The sequence below is a fragment of the Peromyscus californicus genome, unplaced genomic scaffold (assembly GCF_007827085.1).
Source record: "Peromyscus californicus insignis strain IS unplaced genomic scaffold, ASM782708v3 Scaffold_8__1_contigs__length_139910024, whole genome shotgun sequence".
In the NCBI taxonomy this organism is placed as follows: Eukaryota; Metazoa; Chordata; class Mammalia; order Rodentia; family Cricetidae; genus Peromyscus; species Peromyscus californicus.
Window position 1 is genome coordinate 40,882,849 of NW_026294606.1, and position 16,014 is coordinate 40,898,862.

At 40.6% G+C, this 16,014-nt stretch overlaps 2 protein-coding genes across 2 annotated transcripts; both read left to right on the forward strand.

Moving 5' to 3' along the window:
- The first annotated feature begins 2,724 nt into the window (after positions 1-2,724).
- On the forward strand, positions 2,725-3,684 carry LOC128103096 (vomeronasal type-1 receptor 4-like). The gene has a single exon (XM_052727179.1). It carries the CDS (start codon positions 2,740-2,742, stop codon positions 3,682-3,684), a length of 945 nt encoding a protein of 314 aa, XP_052583139.1. The 5' UTR covers positions 2,725-2,739.
- A 9,345-nt stretch (positions 3,685-13,029) lies between these two features.
- Positions 13,030-13,953, forward strand: LOC128103076 (vomeronasal type-1 receptor 4-like). Its single transcript, XM_052727162.1, has one exon. The coding sequence runs from the start codon at positions 13,030-13,032 to the stop codon at positions 13,951-13,953; it is 924 nt and encodes a 307-aa protein (XP_052583122.1).
- The last annotated feature ends 2,061 nt before the right edge of the window (positions 13,954-16,014 follow it).

The window sequence follows — 16,014 nt, forward strand, 5'->3', positions numbered from 1 at the left end:
AAAATGTTGAGACAGGCAGAATAGAACACTCCTACTGTATCAACACTAGGGAATTGAATCAGGACCATTACATGCTGAAGACCAGCCTGTTACATAGCAAGACCTTTGCTCAAAAGAGAGAGAGAGAGAGAGAGAGAGAGAGAGAGAGAAACCCAAACAAAATGTTGCTGTTTTGCAGTCTCCAGATTTACTATCATAACGATTCTAACATGTTATTACCATTGTGCTTATAAAATTTGTACTTTTCAATTTTGGTGCATTTCCATATTTCAAATATTGGCAAATGTTTTCTTTACTATGGGTTGGTACTTCCTAAACAGACTTATGATAAACTGGAAGGGTTTTGTTAAAGTTTCTTGATTCTGTCACATGATATTATACACACTTGTAAGTCAATTTTAATCATTGTGTGCCTGGAAGATGGGGAGAAGTATAAACCACTAGAGTAGCAGCTGCCATTGCCATCTTGAGAATCCCTGCCGTAAAGGATCCAGGCTGTGAAGGAGTACATCCTGAAACAGCTCGTCTTAATTTTATCCCAGTGCTAAGGAAAAGGAGCAATAATCTTATATTTATTGGCATGGAAGAAATTACTAATGCACCTCAAGTTTCTGGGGTTATACAGGATATGCTATTCTTTGTCTCTGTAGACAGAAATCATGTTTCCTAAAACATTTCACAAGATAATCTAGGCGATGAGCCGTCTCTACTTCTTGTGATTCCTCACATGAAAAGATAAATCACTTTTCAGATATCCCAGAAGCTGGCTTCAAACAGGACACAGAGCTTTAAAGTTTGGAGAAAAGAAAAGAGTTAGAAAGTAGAATCCTCAGTCTGTAAACAAATGGAAAACATTCAGTATTTTCCATCGGGACTAGAGGTGAAAGGATTGCAGAGATTTCTGCAGATTCCAGTCTCTAGGTAAATAGTTAATGGTTATTTCAAATGTAGTAATGAATGTAGTGATGCTGATATGCCTGCTATTAATGTCTGCAGCATGTTTCATTATTTACAGACATATAGGATGGTATCCTGAATTGTAGCATGCAACAGCACAGGAGATAATTACCCCTTTGTTAGGGGAACAGTTCAAAGGCCATAACTGACATTACTAGAGTCATTAGACAACCTGAACCCACAAGGCTATGTTCACACAGGTCACAGATGATATCATCAAGACCTGGACATTTAAAGCAATCCTGTGAGTTTAACAGGAGGGAGCAAAGGGAACAGGGCATTCCAAGTACTCAGAACACACAAACCCATGGAACCACTGAAATATCCAGTTTCCTCTCATTCTAGAAGGTGCCCAAAGCTTACCATAAGTCCCTAAGAAATGAGAACGGAGCTCCTGAACATGAAGAATAACATCCTGACGAGATCTAAGGTTCTGGAATCAGCTCAGACCGATGTAGAACAAAGCAGCCTGCCTGATAAACAGGTTGAAGAAGAATCAGGAGAAGCAGCTGCAAAGCAAACTGACAAAGTGCTGTTTACAAGGCCCCACAGAGGCAAATGACATCATGAACTCTGAGATGGGGATCCCTGCTCACACAGTAGCCCCAACCTACGGTACTGTATGTAGCCAATACTGAGGAGTCGTAACTCAAAAACGTCACTCATTTCATAGCAGCACATAATACTTCATTAATCCCCTTCTCCCATCCACTTCATCATCATCCCCTGGTCCAGAGACATTCCAAACTCTTTTAGATGCCCTAAGGTTGCTCATTGGGGGTCACAGATTCCCTGAAGACATCCACCGAGATCACAGCCCTCTGCTACCCACTCTCCTAGGAAGTGTCCCAGGTTTCCTCTTGATGCTCTTCCTAATTACAACAGGGTAGTAATATGATTTTTAACGCAGAATTCTTTTTCAGGATGTCTTTTGATGATTCAGCTTTAATATTTGGACCCTATCGGGAAACGTTATTCAATATGACTTTTTATTGAGGACAATTTTAAAAAAAAATCATTATTTATATGGAGTGAAATCACAGAATAGTTAATGTCAAAAAAATTAAATGGAGAAATCCAAATTATAAAGCTTTAAAGCCAAATGCAAACCTGGGAATAGTTCTACTAATCCAGATGCAGACAAGAAAGGAATATCAACAAAGGAGGAGACAGTGTGGAGAGTAAGGTACTAAATCTGAGATATGTTACAGGTGTTGACCCAGCAGAGATTCCCAGTGTGTGTGAGGTGATGTGGGGAAGGCACACAGATTCAGCATGAGCCTCAGGCTTTGGGAGTCAGGTGGGGAAATATCATGAAATAGAATGAGAAACAGAAGAAATGTTGATTGGAGAAACTGGAGTTCAATTCAGCTATGCTGAGAGTTAACTAGGATAATCCATGCACTTAGACAGACAGACAGACACACACACACACACACACACACACACACACACACACACACACACACACACACATGACCAAGTCAACTTTGCTAATGCACAGCTCAAAAATCAAAATCTTTTTTGAAATTTTAGATTTTGAAAGGCAGTTCCCAAACTCATCTGTCACAGCACACACAATATTCCAGAGTCCACAGTGGGGAAAATTGGGGCATTTCAAGGACCTAATCGGCACACATTACCTGTGTCCATTGCTGCCTCTTGCACACTAGTAAATGCCATTGTGCAAAATATGTATTTCAGATTCATGTCTAACATTACTGATGCTTCTTAAAAGTGTTTGCAGCGTGAAAACAAGTCTTTCTACCTAAGAAGGAAGAAATGGTTTTGAAGATTATTAAGGAAATAGTTTTCTTCTTCATGACTGTGCTTGGCACTATGGGGAACATTTCTGTTTCTGTGAATTATATGTTCAGTTGGTGGGGAGGCCCTGAGAGGAAACCCATACACCTTATTCTCATCCATTTGGCTCTTGCAAACATCATGATCCTTCTTGCAAAAGGATTGCCAAAGACAATAGCAGCTTTTGGTTTGAGAAATTTCCTAGATGACATAGGCTGTAAGATCATTGTTTACCTGGAAAGGGTGGCCCGTGGCCTCTCCATCTGCACCAGCAGTCTCCTCACTGTGGTCCAGGCCATCATCATCAGTCCCAGAGCATCTGGGTGGAGGAGGCTCAGACCAAAATCTTCATGGCACATCCTTCCATTCTTTTCATTCTTTTGGATGCTCAATGCTTTAATAAGTATGAACCTAGTCCACTCTATCACAAGTACAAACCTGAATATGTCACAGCTTAAGAATGAAGACAACTATTGTTATTTTATGCTAGAAAGTCAGATAACAAAGTGGATTTTTCTTCCTCTCATGGTCCTGAGAGATGCTGTGTTTCAGGGTGCCATGGGAGGGGCCAGTGGCTACATGGTATCTCTTCTCCACAAGCACCACCAGCATGTCCTCTACCTTCAGAAGGCCAAGCTTCTCTACAGAACTCCCCCTGAGCTGAGAGCTGCCCAGAGTGTCCTCCTTTTGATGCTCTGTTTTGTTTTTTTCTATTGGACTGACTGTGCTTTTTCTCTATTTTTAAGTCTCTCTTCAGACTTATCTCAGCACAATTCTGAGATAATGACTATTCGAAAATTTCTGGTCCATGGTTATGCAATCTTCAGCCCCCTTGTGCTGATTCACAGGGAAGGACTTCTGGCTGAGTGTTGGCATGCTCAGTGGAAGAAACAGAGAAATTGTCCCTCTTGTTTATCTGTTTAATAAGCATAAAAGAAACCTCAGCTCTCTAATATTGTTAGTAAGACAAAATCCAACCAAAGCACTTTAAAGATGTTTTAATTCGTAGACAGTAATCCTAGTGACTCACAGCCTTGACTAGAGAGAGATCTAAGCAAATCACAATGATATGGATATTTTCTCCAGCTAGGCACCCTGGAGAAGTGCCTTTAACCACAGATTATGAAAATGATTTTCTCAGCACTGTGAGTCCAGGAGTGGGATGTGTGAAGATAAATTAGGTAAATTTTATAAAAAGAACTCATCTATCTCTCTTTTAGCCAGGAATTTATCTTAGATCTATAGCCACAGGTAGATTTGTTCTTTGAGAATTTCATTGGGGGGAAATGTTATACATTATAGAATTGTTGTTTCCTGAACACAATAATTTAACCACAAAAAGCCTATTTTGGACTGCTTGAAATCAGGTTAATTATCCAGCCACAGAAAGGATCTTATGGAATTGTGAAGAAATGGTGAAGAATCAAGACACCTTTATCTGGAATGACATGTACTGTGAAATTTCAGTCAATAGAATCCATTGACACCAATCACAGAACTGAAATGCATGCAAACATTTAATCGATGCATGAAGAGTGTCTGCAGTAACATAGATTATAGACTGTATAACCAGGGAATGTATGCACAGTAAAGTGCCATTCTATATTCCTCTGTAATTGTTGTATTCATAAAAATGTGAATTTGTTTTTCAATATTGATAAATAAATGTGTTTGCAAGCAGACAGGGCCTGTTGGTAGCTGCTCTTTGTTGCACTCTGACTCTCCACAACACTATTCATCTCTCTGTCATGAAAGAACTGCATAAGAATCTGATTCTACTTTAATATAACTGACAATTTCTGTAATTAGATCCACACAATAAGATACTGGGTAGAGAATATGGGTCTAGCTATCAGATATTGGATGATATCTGTACATTATGAAAAATACGTACTGATAGTTAACTTATTTTATTGTATTTGAACATAAAACTCTAGAATTGTTAGAGACAGATTTGAACCCTATTTGAAAATAACATTTCTATCACCTATGGTGAGAACCCCTGTAAACATCTGGGAACATCAAAGTTCTACTTTACAATGGTCAATCTATATTTATTTTGTGTTTGGTTGCACCAAAAATGTTAGCAATTTCTGTTAAACTTTTATGCTATAGTTCCTTAAGTAGGTTGGCTTTCTAGTATAAATATTACCTTGCAGTGTGAATGTAAAAATACCTTAGATTTCAAACATTTTCATCAGTTATCATTTGTTCCAATATTATGAAAGATTTCGTAGGCAAACATCACTGCAGGATTTGTTTTTATATTTTTATTTTACTGGCAACAAAATCTATGAGGAGAAGAGAGTGAACGCAGCTCAAATTCCAGTCTGTCCTTTCTCAGGCTGTGTCAATGGTCATGCTTCTCCTGTCTACTCTTAATGCTCAGCATCCTTCTCTCCCAGTTCAGATACAGCACATTGCTCGTCCCCCATCCCCAGGATCTTACATCCTTCCCTTTGAGTCAGCTCTCAAAGACTGATGTAGAAAGTGCTTGTTTGAAATCTGGTTCCTTCAGATCAAGGCGTTTTGCCAGGTGTGGGTGTGCATGCCTGCAATCTCAGGACTGAGGGTGTTAAAAAGGGGGGACAGTTAGGGTGAGGATAAAGGAGGAAGAGGAGAAGGAGGTGGAGGCAGATCTGGGAGGTTGACTCTATCAGTAATGTGCTGGCTGTGCATTATGAGACCCGGAGTTCTCATAGGACCACGTAATAAAATAAGCCATGCACCGTGGCCTGTGTAACTCTAGGACTGAAAGGTGGAGAAAGACAGATCCTGGCAGCTCACTGGCCAGCCAGTCTATCCATTCTGTAAGCTCTGAGACACCCAGTCTCAAAAGATAAGATGTAGAGGGCAGAGGAGAGAGCTCACCAGGTAAGGGAACTTGCCACTAAGCCTGATGAAGCAAGTTCGGTCCTTGGGACCCACATAGTGTAAGGACAGAACTGACTCCATTAAGTTCCCCTCTGACCTCCATGTGCATCACACACACACACACACACACACACACACACACACACACACACACACACGTGAATCAAAAAATAATGAAAATAATGATAATGTGTAGAGTTACCGTGGAAGATGACACCAGATATATCAACCTCCATATTTTCATGTGGGGAGAGAGAGAGAGAGAGAGAGAGAGAGAGAGAGAGAGAGAGAGAGAGAGAGAGAGGGAGAGAGAGAGAGAGCATGCAAGACTTCAGCAGTGAGTAAGTTCACACCCAGGCACATCATAAATTGCTAAATATTAAACCAATAAATTAACCAGAGAGAAACAAGACACTTCTTGTGAAGAAACCTGGATTCTCAGATGACACTGGAGTTTTCACAGGACACAGTGAATGTTATACAGAATTTACGTTGATCACCTTTCCTTATGGAACCTCTACTCAGATTGGTGGGGCACAGTGACATTTTACACCTCTAAAAACTAGTGTAGGGTCTGGAGAGATGTCTCAGAGGTTAAGAGCACTGAAAGCTCTTCTATAGGACCCTATTTCAATGCCCAGCACCCACAGGGCAGCTCACAACCATCTGTAACTCCATTCCCAGGGGCCGTGATGCTCACTTCAAACTTCCACAGACACTGCATGCGTGTAGTACACAAATACTCACGCAAGCAAATACTCATAAATGTAAAATAAAAATAAAATCTAAAAAAGTAATTTCTAAAAACTAATTTCAGTTTACACTAGCATCCTATCAAATCTGAAAGACATATGTAAGTTCCTTTTTGCACCACAAAGTAACCTAGTAAATGAGTGCAGTTCATTTGACCAGAAGGCACATTGACTGACAGCACATATTTGTGGTGGCATCTATGAAAGGGCTCCGCCCTCTTTGCAGGCGCTTTGAGACTGAACATTGACTCATATCTGGGAACGTGCTGATGAACAGTTCTACTGTTTCAAGTGAGATGAATCCAGATCTGGTGATTTCCCCCTTGTATATAGCATATAGAATTCTGGTGGAGTTTGAGGTCACTTGAATTTTACAATTATCAGATACCATGATCAGCTGATCAGCACAAGAGGTTGCTCTGCCTTGAACTGTTCTGATCACTGTTATTTCCATGACCATAGCAACCTTCCCTATGGTGATTGGGTCTCATCACTTGTTCCCTCGCCCTTTGGAATCAGATCATCACAGTTTGACTAGAGATTCCATGTCAACTGGTGAGCCCCAGCACAGAGCTCATCAGAATGCTGGGGCCTGTCCATTCTATGAAATGATTTCTCACAGCCACAGTGCAAGGCTGTGCACTACCAAGACTATACAGTGTATAAAGTGATGTTCTGACACCTATTTATACACGTGTTCCCACATACACAAGCACATTGTGAATTGTGAAAAATAAACGATCAACATGTTTACAAGGTCATCGTCTCTTCTCACAGTGCTAAATAATGTGTGTGTAATCAGATCCTGAACTTTTGACCCTGAATCTCTCTGAATCTTTCTCCCCCGAGTTCAAACATTTACAACCTTCTAATGTTGATCTATAAAGGATTCCATATTGATTAGGTGATCATTGGAACCAGAAGGCTTATGAAGAAATCTGCTAAATACCAAGTGAACAACGGGTTAGTTAAGGTAAAATACAGAAATATCTAGGAAGTTTTCATCTGTCACTGGATAAATTCATAAGGATCATTTGAAAAATAAATTTTGTGTGAAAAAGAAACACAAGGGGAGGATGATGGAAAGTAATACAAAGGGTTATAAGGGAAGTAAGATGAATAATGCTACAGGGAAACTGCATAAGCTTACATTAAGATACATATTATTTATCTCTCTGTGTATATATAGGTATATGTATATATACACTTAAATATACACATACATCACACACAACACACACACACACACACACACACACACACACACACACAGAATTTAAATAGAGCTACCCCACACAGGGGATAATAATCTTCCCAGAAGCCATGGACTAAAAACCCTAGTGCTTAGTAAGGGATACTGCTCTTTGAGTTATTGGTCAAGGGTATCCAAAGACCCCTAGAACAATATAGACTATAGCCATCATCCTTATTTTGCAGTGGGATGTATTTCTATATGTTGTGAATATGTGTGGCTCTCACTGAACAATTTTTTCGCCTATGGCAAGAAAGCTTACAGCCAGGTGGAAAATCTAAGCAGAGATACAGTGAGAAGGGTGGAGTCAAGAGAGATGCCAGCTGCCTCCAAAGGAGTGACAAGATGCCAGCAGACCAGTAACGCCACAGCCACATGGCAACACATAGATTAATAGGAATGGGTTAATTTAAGATGAAAGAGCTAGCTAGCAAGAAGCCGAAGCCATAGGACATACAGTTTGTAATTAATGTAAGCCTTTGACGCCGGGTGGTGATGGTACACACCTTTGATCCCAGCACTCAGCAGGTAGAGGTAGCCAGATGTCTGTGAGTTTGAGGCCATCCTGGGCTACAGAGTGAGTTCCAGGAAAGGTGCCAAAGCTACACAGATTAAACCCTGTCTTGAAAAACAAAAAAAAAGAAAAAGAAAAAAATATAAGCCTCTGAGTATTTATTTTATTAGCGGCTGTGGGACTGCACATGGGAGAGATTTGTCTGGACTGCTGGACAAGGCAGGACTGGAGAAATTTCCAGGTACTTGGTTACCTCCCAGAAGTTGAGGGCAAGACCCTATTGCTGAAGATATCACAAATTCACATAAAATAATTGGAGGAATCAACCTGGTAATTGACCTGGAAGCCTCCTTCCTGAGAGCTACCTCTTAATAGTATTATAAGATGATGTACACACTGCTGAGGGAGAAAAGCCAGCAGTAGCAGTTCAGCTGTAAAGCCTACAAACCACAATGGGTGACCTGGCAAGGTTTGTCTAATGGCTCAACAGAGGCACATATATATTGGGTAACCAACAGCATCTTGGGGATCACCAGCAGCATATTGGGGATAACCAACAGCATCTTGGGGAATAACCAACAGCATCTTGGGGATAACCAACAGCATCTTGGGGATCACCAACAGCATCTTGGTGATCACCAGCAGCATCTTGGGGATCACCAACAGCATCTTGAGGATAACCAACATCTGCACAAATGGATTTAATGGATGCTCAATAGGAGAAAACTCATGCTTGGCCCTATCTATAAAGCTAGCTAAGATCCCATAGGTGGAAAGGTCACAGACTGTAGAGGAGAAACCTACTACTGCCATTTTCCTAAATCAATAAAGCTTCAAACTGTGTTCCAAATACTTACGCTCATGCCTACAGATAAATATACCTCTCAATCATTGTGGTAGTTTGAATGAAAATGGGCACTGTATACTCATAGGGAGTGGCATTATTTGAAAGAATTAGGGCATTTGGCCTTGTTAGAGTAGGTGTGGTCTCTTGTGTCACTAGGGATGGGCTTTTGGACCCAGGACATCACCATTCCATGATCATGGATCTCCTCATATCTGGCATTGGCCCTGATGGCTTCCACCAGCTTAGCCAGAGCTCCTTTGTCTTTTTAATTAGCAGTAATACACTTGTCCTGTGGACTGGCCAGCTTGCCCTTCCCCATGATGATGTAGTACTGGACTCCCATCTTGAAACATGGAAGGCAGGGAGACCACCATCTTGATGGAGCCTGTCATTACCAACTAGACCTACTTGTTCTCCACCAAGTAGTGATAGTATTGACCTCTGCTTGAAAGACAGGCAGCCATTAGTGAGAATGTACTAAGCCAACAGAGAAACCTTTCCAAGATAAACTATAACTCAATGTCAAATAAGGGGCATAACATTTTGTAAAACACAGTTTATCCTAAATTCACCTGGTAATTTGGCTCCTTGTGTAAATTTACTGCCTCCACCAATAAATCAGTCAATAACCTTCCGAGGCTGGGCAGTGGTGGCGCACACCTTTAATCCCAGCACTTGGGAGGCAGAGCCAAGCGAATCTCTGTGAGTTCCAGGCCAGCCTAGACTACCAAGTGAGTTCCAGGAAAGGCACAAACTACACAGAGAAACCCTGTCTCAAAAAGCCAAAATAATAATAATAATAATAACTTCCGATATGTACTGATGCTCATTATTGGACAGCATGAGTCTTTCACATGGAGTTCCATTGGTTTTCCGGGTCCCAGTTGCTGTTTAATGGACAAAGAAGCAAACAGTCACTCATGGAACAGGTCAAGGAAAGAACAGGACATTGCTTTTTCTGTACCTGTAAAGCAAGTCCTTTCTAATTGCCAGCTTCAGAACTTTGTGATGGCGAAGAGACACAGACTGGAGACATAGGCAGCGAAGACTCAGAACCTAGCTGCTGTTCACTTCCTCACTGCGTGTCTGTTAAAGTAATTCAATTCCGGACTGTACTTCCAGGGATCACTTCTATAGTTTGTTACATATAGTAATTAAATTCCAATTAAGTCTGAAAAAGCTTCTAGAAGAAACCTATGTAGTAATTGTGGAGGGAGAGAGAGATGTGCCCCAGGGACGAGATTCCACAGAGAACTTCTTTCTCCCCTACACACTGAGAACTATGAAAACTGAAGCCCAGTGACAGGTTGTTGAAAACAAGACTGAATCCAGAAGGTTCAGACGCAGCCCTGGAAGGCTCACCTGGCCAGAGGACTCACCCAGAGCCTGTCTTCCACCTCGGCCGCTGCAGTGAGCACACCTGACCACTCTTGGATGTTCCTCCCTGGGGCTGCAAAATTTCCCTCTGAAGCACATCAGCTCCTTTTTCTTTGACTGTGAGGCATAGGGCTGGGCGAGCCTGATCTCCACAGGTGTGTACCACAGGCTGGAAAGATGGTTAAGTGCCAGGCTTCCATGCTTAGGAGCCAGTGCCTTTGGGGAGCTGGGGGAGGGTCTTTCCGTGTGTTGCCTCTTTCCTTTTGGGGAGAATAAGAATGATACAAGAACGTCTCCAGTTCCTAGGGGGAAACAAAACAGAAACCCTTCTCTTCTGTAAGCTCTGCCTTCACCTGTACCATGACTACACCATTATCAGTTTCCATGAAACGTCTTCAGGGCATATTTGTCTCTTACATATGAACAAACTTTGTCTTAACCTATTAAGATCTTTATTCTACAAATCGTCCCCCTCTGTCCCCCTGTCTTTCTCTCTCTGTGTATGTGTATTTATCTTAAATGTTTTTCTGCACTCATCCTCAAAGTCTCCCCTAATCTTATAAATAACATACTATACCTTTGAGTCAACTTCATTATATACCAATATGATAGAGAAAACTACTAACAATTTGTATTGAAAATTATAATTATTCTTTATCTTGGCCAGGTTACAAGTTATTATGATCCATTGTAAATTAGACTTAGTTTTCTGAAGCATCAAGCACTGTTGCCTTTGCTGGTTGAGAAAACTCTGTCTGAAATGGGCACAGTTGCCTGCCTGAGTTGTTACCTAACTCAATGTACAGCATGCCCTTTTAAGTAGTTTCCAACAATAATTCAATGGCTGTTTAGGAAGGTAATTCCCTATTATCCCTGCTACTGTTCAAATTGGTAGTCAAAAACTACTGGAAGTATTGTAATAGGTGTTTCAAAGCTTACCCCAAATCTGATTTGGAGCTTTGGGTCCTCACTAACATTAAGGTAGGAATCCTGGGAAGATGGGAAACACTAGACCAAAATCATAAAATCATAAATATATTTGTTAATGACATGAGGGTATTGGGGAATAGTTTGAAATTTGTTTTTTTTTTAAGATTCTAGATGTCTGACTAAATTTTTAATCAACTGTTATTTAAATATACTAGTTACAGCTGTTCTTACTGATGTGCCTGGTGCTTTATTGCACTATGGGCTGAGAATTTCAAACCCCAGCATGCTTTATTTAATGCATGACTACAGAATGTAATCTCTCATCTTGCAGTCAAGGAAACTGAGGCTGAAAGACAGTACTTTGTGAGTGTTTCTACTCATGAGGCTGCATCATCCAGACTTGGGAACAAGCCAATATTCACACAGTTCTTGCTGCCAGTGATCTTGGAGATAAAAGATAAAAGGCAGGCATAGAGGCACACATCTATGGAGTATAAAGATAAATGAATCAAAGATAGACTAACTGGAGACAGGACATAAAACAATTCTGTAGGGGGAAATTTGTGCCACCCAGGCCCAATGTCTGGACAAATCTCTCCCACCCAGAGTCCCACAGCCACTTATAAAATAATTACTCAGAGGCTCATATATTAATTACAAACTGTTTGGTCTTTGGCTCAGCTTCTTACTAGCTAGCTCTTATATCTGAAATTAACCCATTTCTGTTAATCTCTGTGTCACCACATGCCTCATGACTTTACCTTTGTTACATTAAATCTGGCTTCCCCGCTTCCCGAGGCGGCTCTCAACATCTCCTCCAGCCCTGCCTTTCTTCTCCATGGATCTCTGCTTGGGTTTTCCACCTGCCTCTAGGCTGCTTTGCCATAGAGCAGCTTACTGTTAAGCAATGATAACAATACATATTCACAACATAAAGATAGACCATCCCACAGCACAGATCTTTTCTATATTCATTTTAAAACCACATAGTAATAAAGCAAAAGGAATTACAGAAGAAGAAAGGTCTCCCACTCTGAAAGATGCTACTGATGAAGCAGTAAGATAGGGTTGTGTTGCTTCATATTGATTTTTGTTTTGCTTTTGGGACTGCTCTAGGGTTTTCTTGGGGTGGGAGTTCAGACAGGGTCTTGTTATGTGACTGTGGCTGACCTGAAACTCTCTCTGTGTTTGCAGAGAATCCACAGTAATCCTGCCTCACCCTTCTTCAAGAGCTGGGATTACAGAAATGAATGACCAGGGTTGACACAGTTTTTTAAAGAAGTGTCCATTGACTAGCTGTGCAGGAGAGGAGGTTAAGGGAATGTCCAGGTTGGGAACTGACTCATAGCAGAGGTAACAAAATGAAATAGAAAACACAAGGAGACATTCAGGTGGGTAAGCATTTGAGTTTATTTCAACATATGCTGGGGTTCAAAATACGTGGAATATGTAAACATCTGAACATGTAATTTAATTTTGCTAATATGGAAGTCTATTTGCTAATATAAATGTTTTGTAATTTCAAATATTTTTGTCTTCTCCCACAGATTCCACTTAAGGTATAAGATGTCCCATAAAGACTAACAAGAAAAAAAAGTAGAATTCTTTAGATAGAAAATTTGTTCCATTACACATCAGGGCTGTCTTTTATAGACCAGAAAGACACTATGACATTAAATATATTTTACAGATATACATCATTTCCTCAAACTCTACTTGGAAGATGCAAAATTTTCTCCCTACGAAGTTAGAAATGGTTTTGAATATTAGTGAAATAACAATATTCCTTCTTATAACTGGACTTGGCACTGTGGTAAATATTTCTGTTTTTGTGAATCACATATGCACTTTTGTGGGTTCTGGAAAGAAATCTATACACCTCATTCTCATGCACTTGGCTTTTACAAATATTATAATGCTTTTCTCCAAGAGCATGCCAACGACATTTGCAGCTTTAAGTCTGAGACACTTCCTAGGTGATGTGGGCTGTCACATTATTGTTTATCTAGAAAGGATGGCCCGGGGCCTCTCCATCTGCACCAGCAGTCTCCTCACTGTGGTCCAGGCCATCATCATGAGCCCCAGAGACTCCTGGTGGGGGAGGCTCAGACTGAGGTCCACATGGCATGTGCTTCTCTCCCTGCTCTTCTTTTGGATTCTCAATTCCTTGATCAGCATGAACCTCCTCCACTCCATCAGAAACAGAGTCACAAATACATTACAACTGAGTAACAATAGTTTATACTGTTATTTCAAAAAAGAAAGTCAGAAAATAAACAGCATGTTTCTCCTTCTTATGATCTTGAGAGATGCTGTGTTTCAGGGAGCCATGGGAGGGGCCAGTGGCTACATGGTATCTCTTCTCCACAAGCACCACCAGCATGTCCTCTACCTTCAGAAGGCCAAGCTTCTCTACAGAACTCCCCCTGAGCTGAGAGCTGCCCAGAGTGTCCTCCTTCTGATGCTCTGTTTTCTTTCCTTCTATTGGACAGATTGTGTTGTCTCTTTATATTTATCCTTCTCTTTGAAGAATGACTCCTTCACAATGCATTTTCAAAAATTTCTGACCCTTGGTTATTCAGTTCTCAGCCCGTTTATCCTGATTCACAGGGAAGGACACCTGGCTGAATGTTGGCATGCTCAGTAAGATTGGAGAAGCCATGTTGCTTCAGAATAGGAGGTTTGAAATGGCTGTTAGTATTTTCTATGCCTTGTATATGTTTTTTAATCAAGTAAGAAAAGCTTAAGCAGGTAAAGATAGTCTCACACAGTACAGCTGGTGGTGAGTAGCCTATGTTTGATATGAAGATCAGATCAAAGAGAGAGGGACCCATGTATCTTCTCATTTACTCTCATATCAACCTTCCACATTCAATGTGAACTCTGCATAGATAGACAGAGGTCATTCAGAGTGAACTCTGCATACATAGATGGAGGTCATTCAGAGGAAATCTGGATAGATAGATGGAGGTCATTTGGTGTGAACTATGTATAGATAGATGGAGGTCATTTGGTGTGAACTCTGCATAGATAGATGAAGTCATTTGGTGTGAACTCTGCATAGATAGATGGAGGTCATTTGGCGTGAACTATGCATAGATAGTTAGAGGTCATTCAGTGTGAACTCTGCATAGATAGATTGAAGTCATTTGATGTGAATTCTGCATAGATGGAAGTCATTTGGTGTGAACTCTGCATAGATAGATGGAGGTCATTTGGTGTGAATTCTGCATAGATAGATGGAAGTCATTTGGTGTGAATTCTGCATAGATAGATGGAAGTCATTTGGTGTGAACTCTGCATAGATAGATGGAGGTCATTTGGTGTGAACTCTGCATAGATAGATGGAATCTCTCTCCACTGAGCTTCAGGTAGTGAAGATCAGCAGAGTGATGTGTCAGCATCTGCACAAATTACTGAAGTGAATCCCTTTGATTCAGGAACCCCATTTCTAGGAACTAATCCTTTAGATACACATGTTCACTGAAGAAATACAATTTACAAATTATCTACATCATTCCAAACACATTACCTAAATACAAAACAAGTGTGCATTTGTTAGCTACTTGAAAATAATCAGGGGCTAAGGAGTAACTCAGTGTCAGGGTGACTTCCTCTATGGACAAGGCCCAGGCTCCACCTCCAGAACCAAAGCAAAGAGAACAACACAACAGGAAACATATCCCCAAGTTCCACACTGACAAGAGAATTATGGCATTGAGGACTGGTCGAGATGGCTCAGCAGGGAAAGGCACTTATCACCAAGACTGACACCTGAGCTTGACCCCAGGAACCACATGATTAAAGAAGTAAACTGACTCTCTTAAGCTGCCCTCTGACCTCTACATGTGCCATGGCACATGTATGCTCCCCTCCCACAAATAAATGTAATTTTAAAAATTTGCAAGATTTTTTTGGTGTGTTATTTATAAGATGGTAAATAAACTCAAAATATATTGATATAGAATGAAATATTCAAGAGTGTTTTAATTTAATAAAATAAAAATGTGAAAATAATGGAATATAGTCATATCTTTAATTAGATTTGCTCTCCATCATTTGCAAGAGTAAAAAAAACTATAAGAATTATTACACTTGAGAAAAACTAGAATAACAGAAGTTTAATAAGTACTTCCATTTACCTTTCTGAGTTATTTTGTTTTTAAAAACTATGAGGAAACTGAAGAGATAGGTCAGCAGTAAAGATCACATGCTGCTCTTGCAAAGGATCCATGTTTGATTCCCAGTACATCAAGTGGTTCATAACTGCATATAACTCCAGGTCCGGGGTAATCTGGCATCTCTGGACTTCTCTGGCATCTGTATTCATGTACACAGACACATACACATAACTACAAATAAAAGTAAACATTTTGGCTATTGAAGTTTTTCTTTTTGTTTTTGAGACACAGTCTCACGTAATAACCCAAATTGGGCTCTTGCTTTAAGGCAGAGGCTGGCTGTCTTAATTAGGGTTTTATTGTTGTGAAGAGATATCATGACCACAGCAACTCTCATAAAGGAAAACATTTCACTGGGGCTGGCTTACAGTTCAGGGGTTTAGTCCATTATCATCATGGTGGGAAGCATGGTGGCATGCAGGGAAACACTGTGCTAGAGAAGGAGCTGAGAGTTCAACATCTGGATCTGCAGGCAGCAGTAAGTGAATGTCACACTAGACCTGCTTGAGCATTTGGGATCTCAAAAC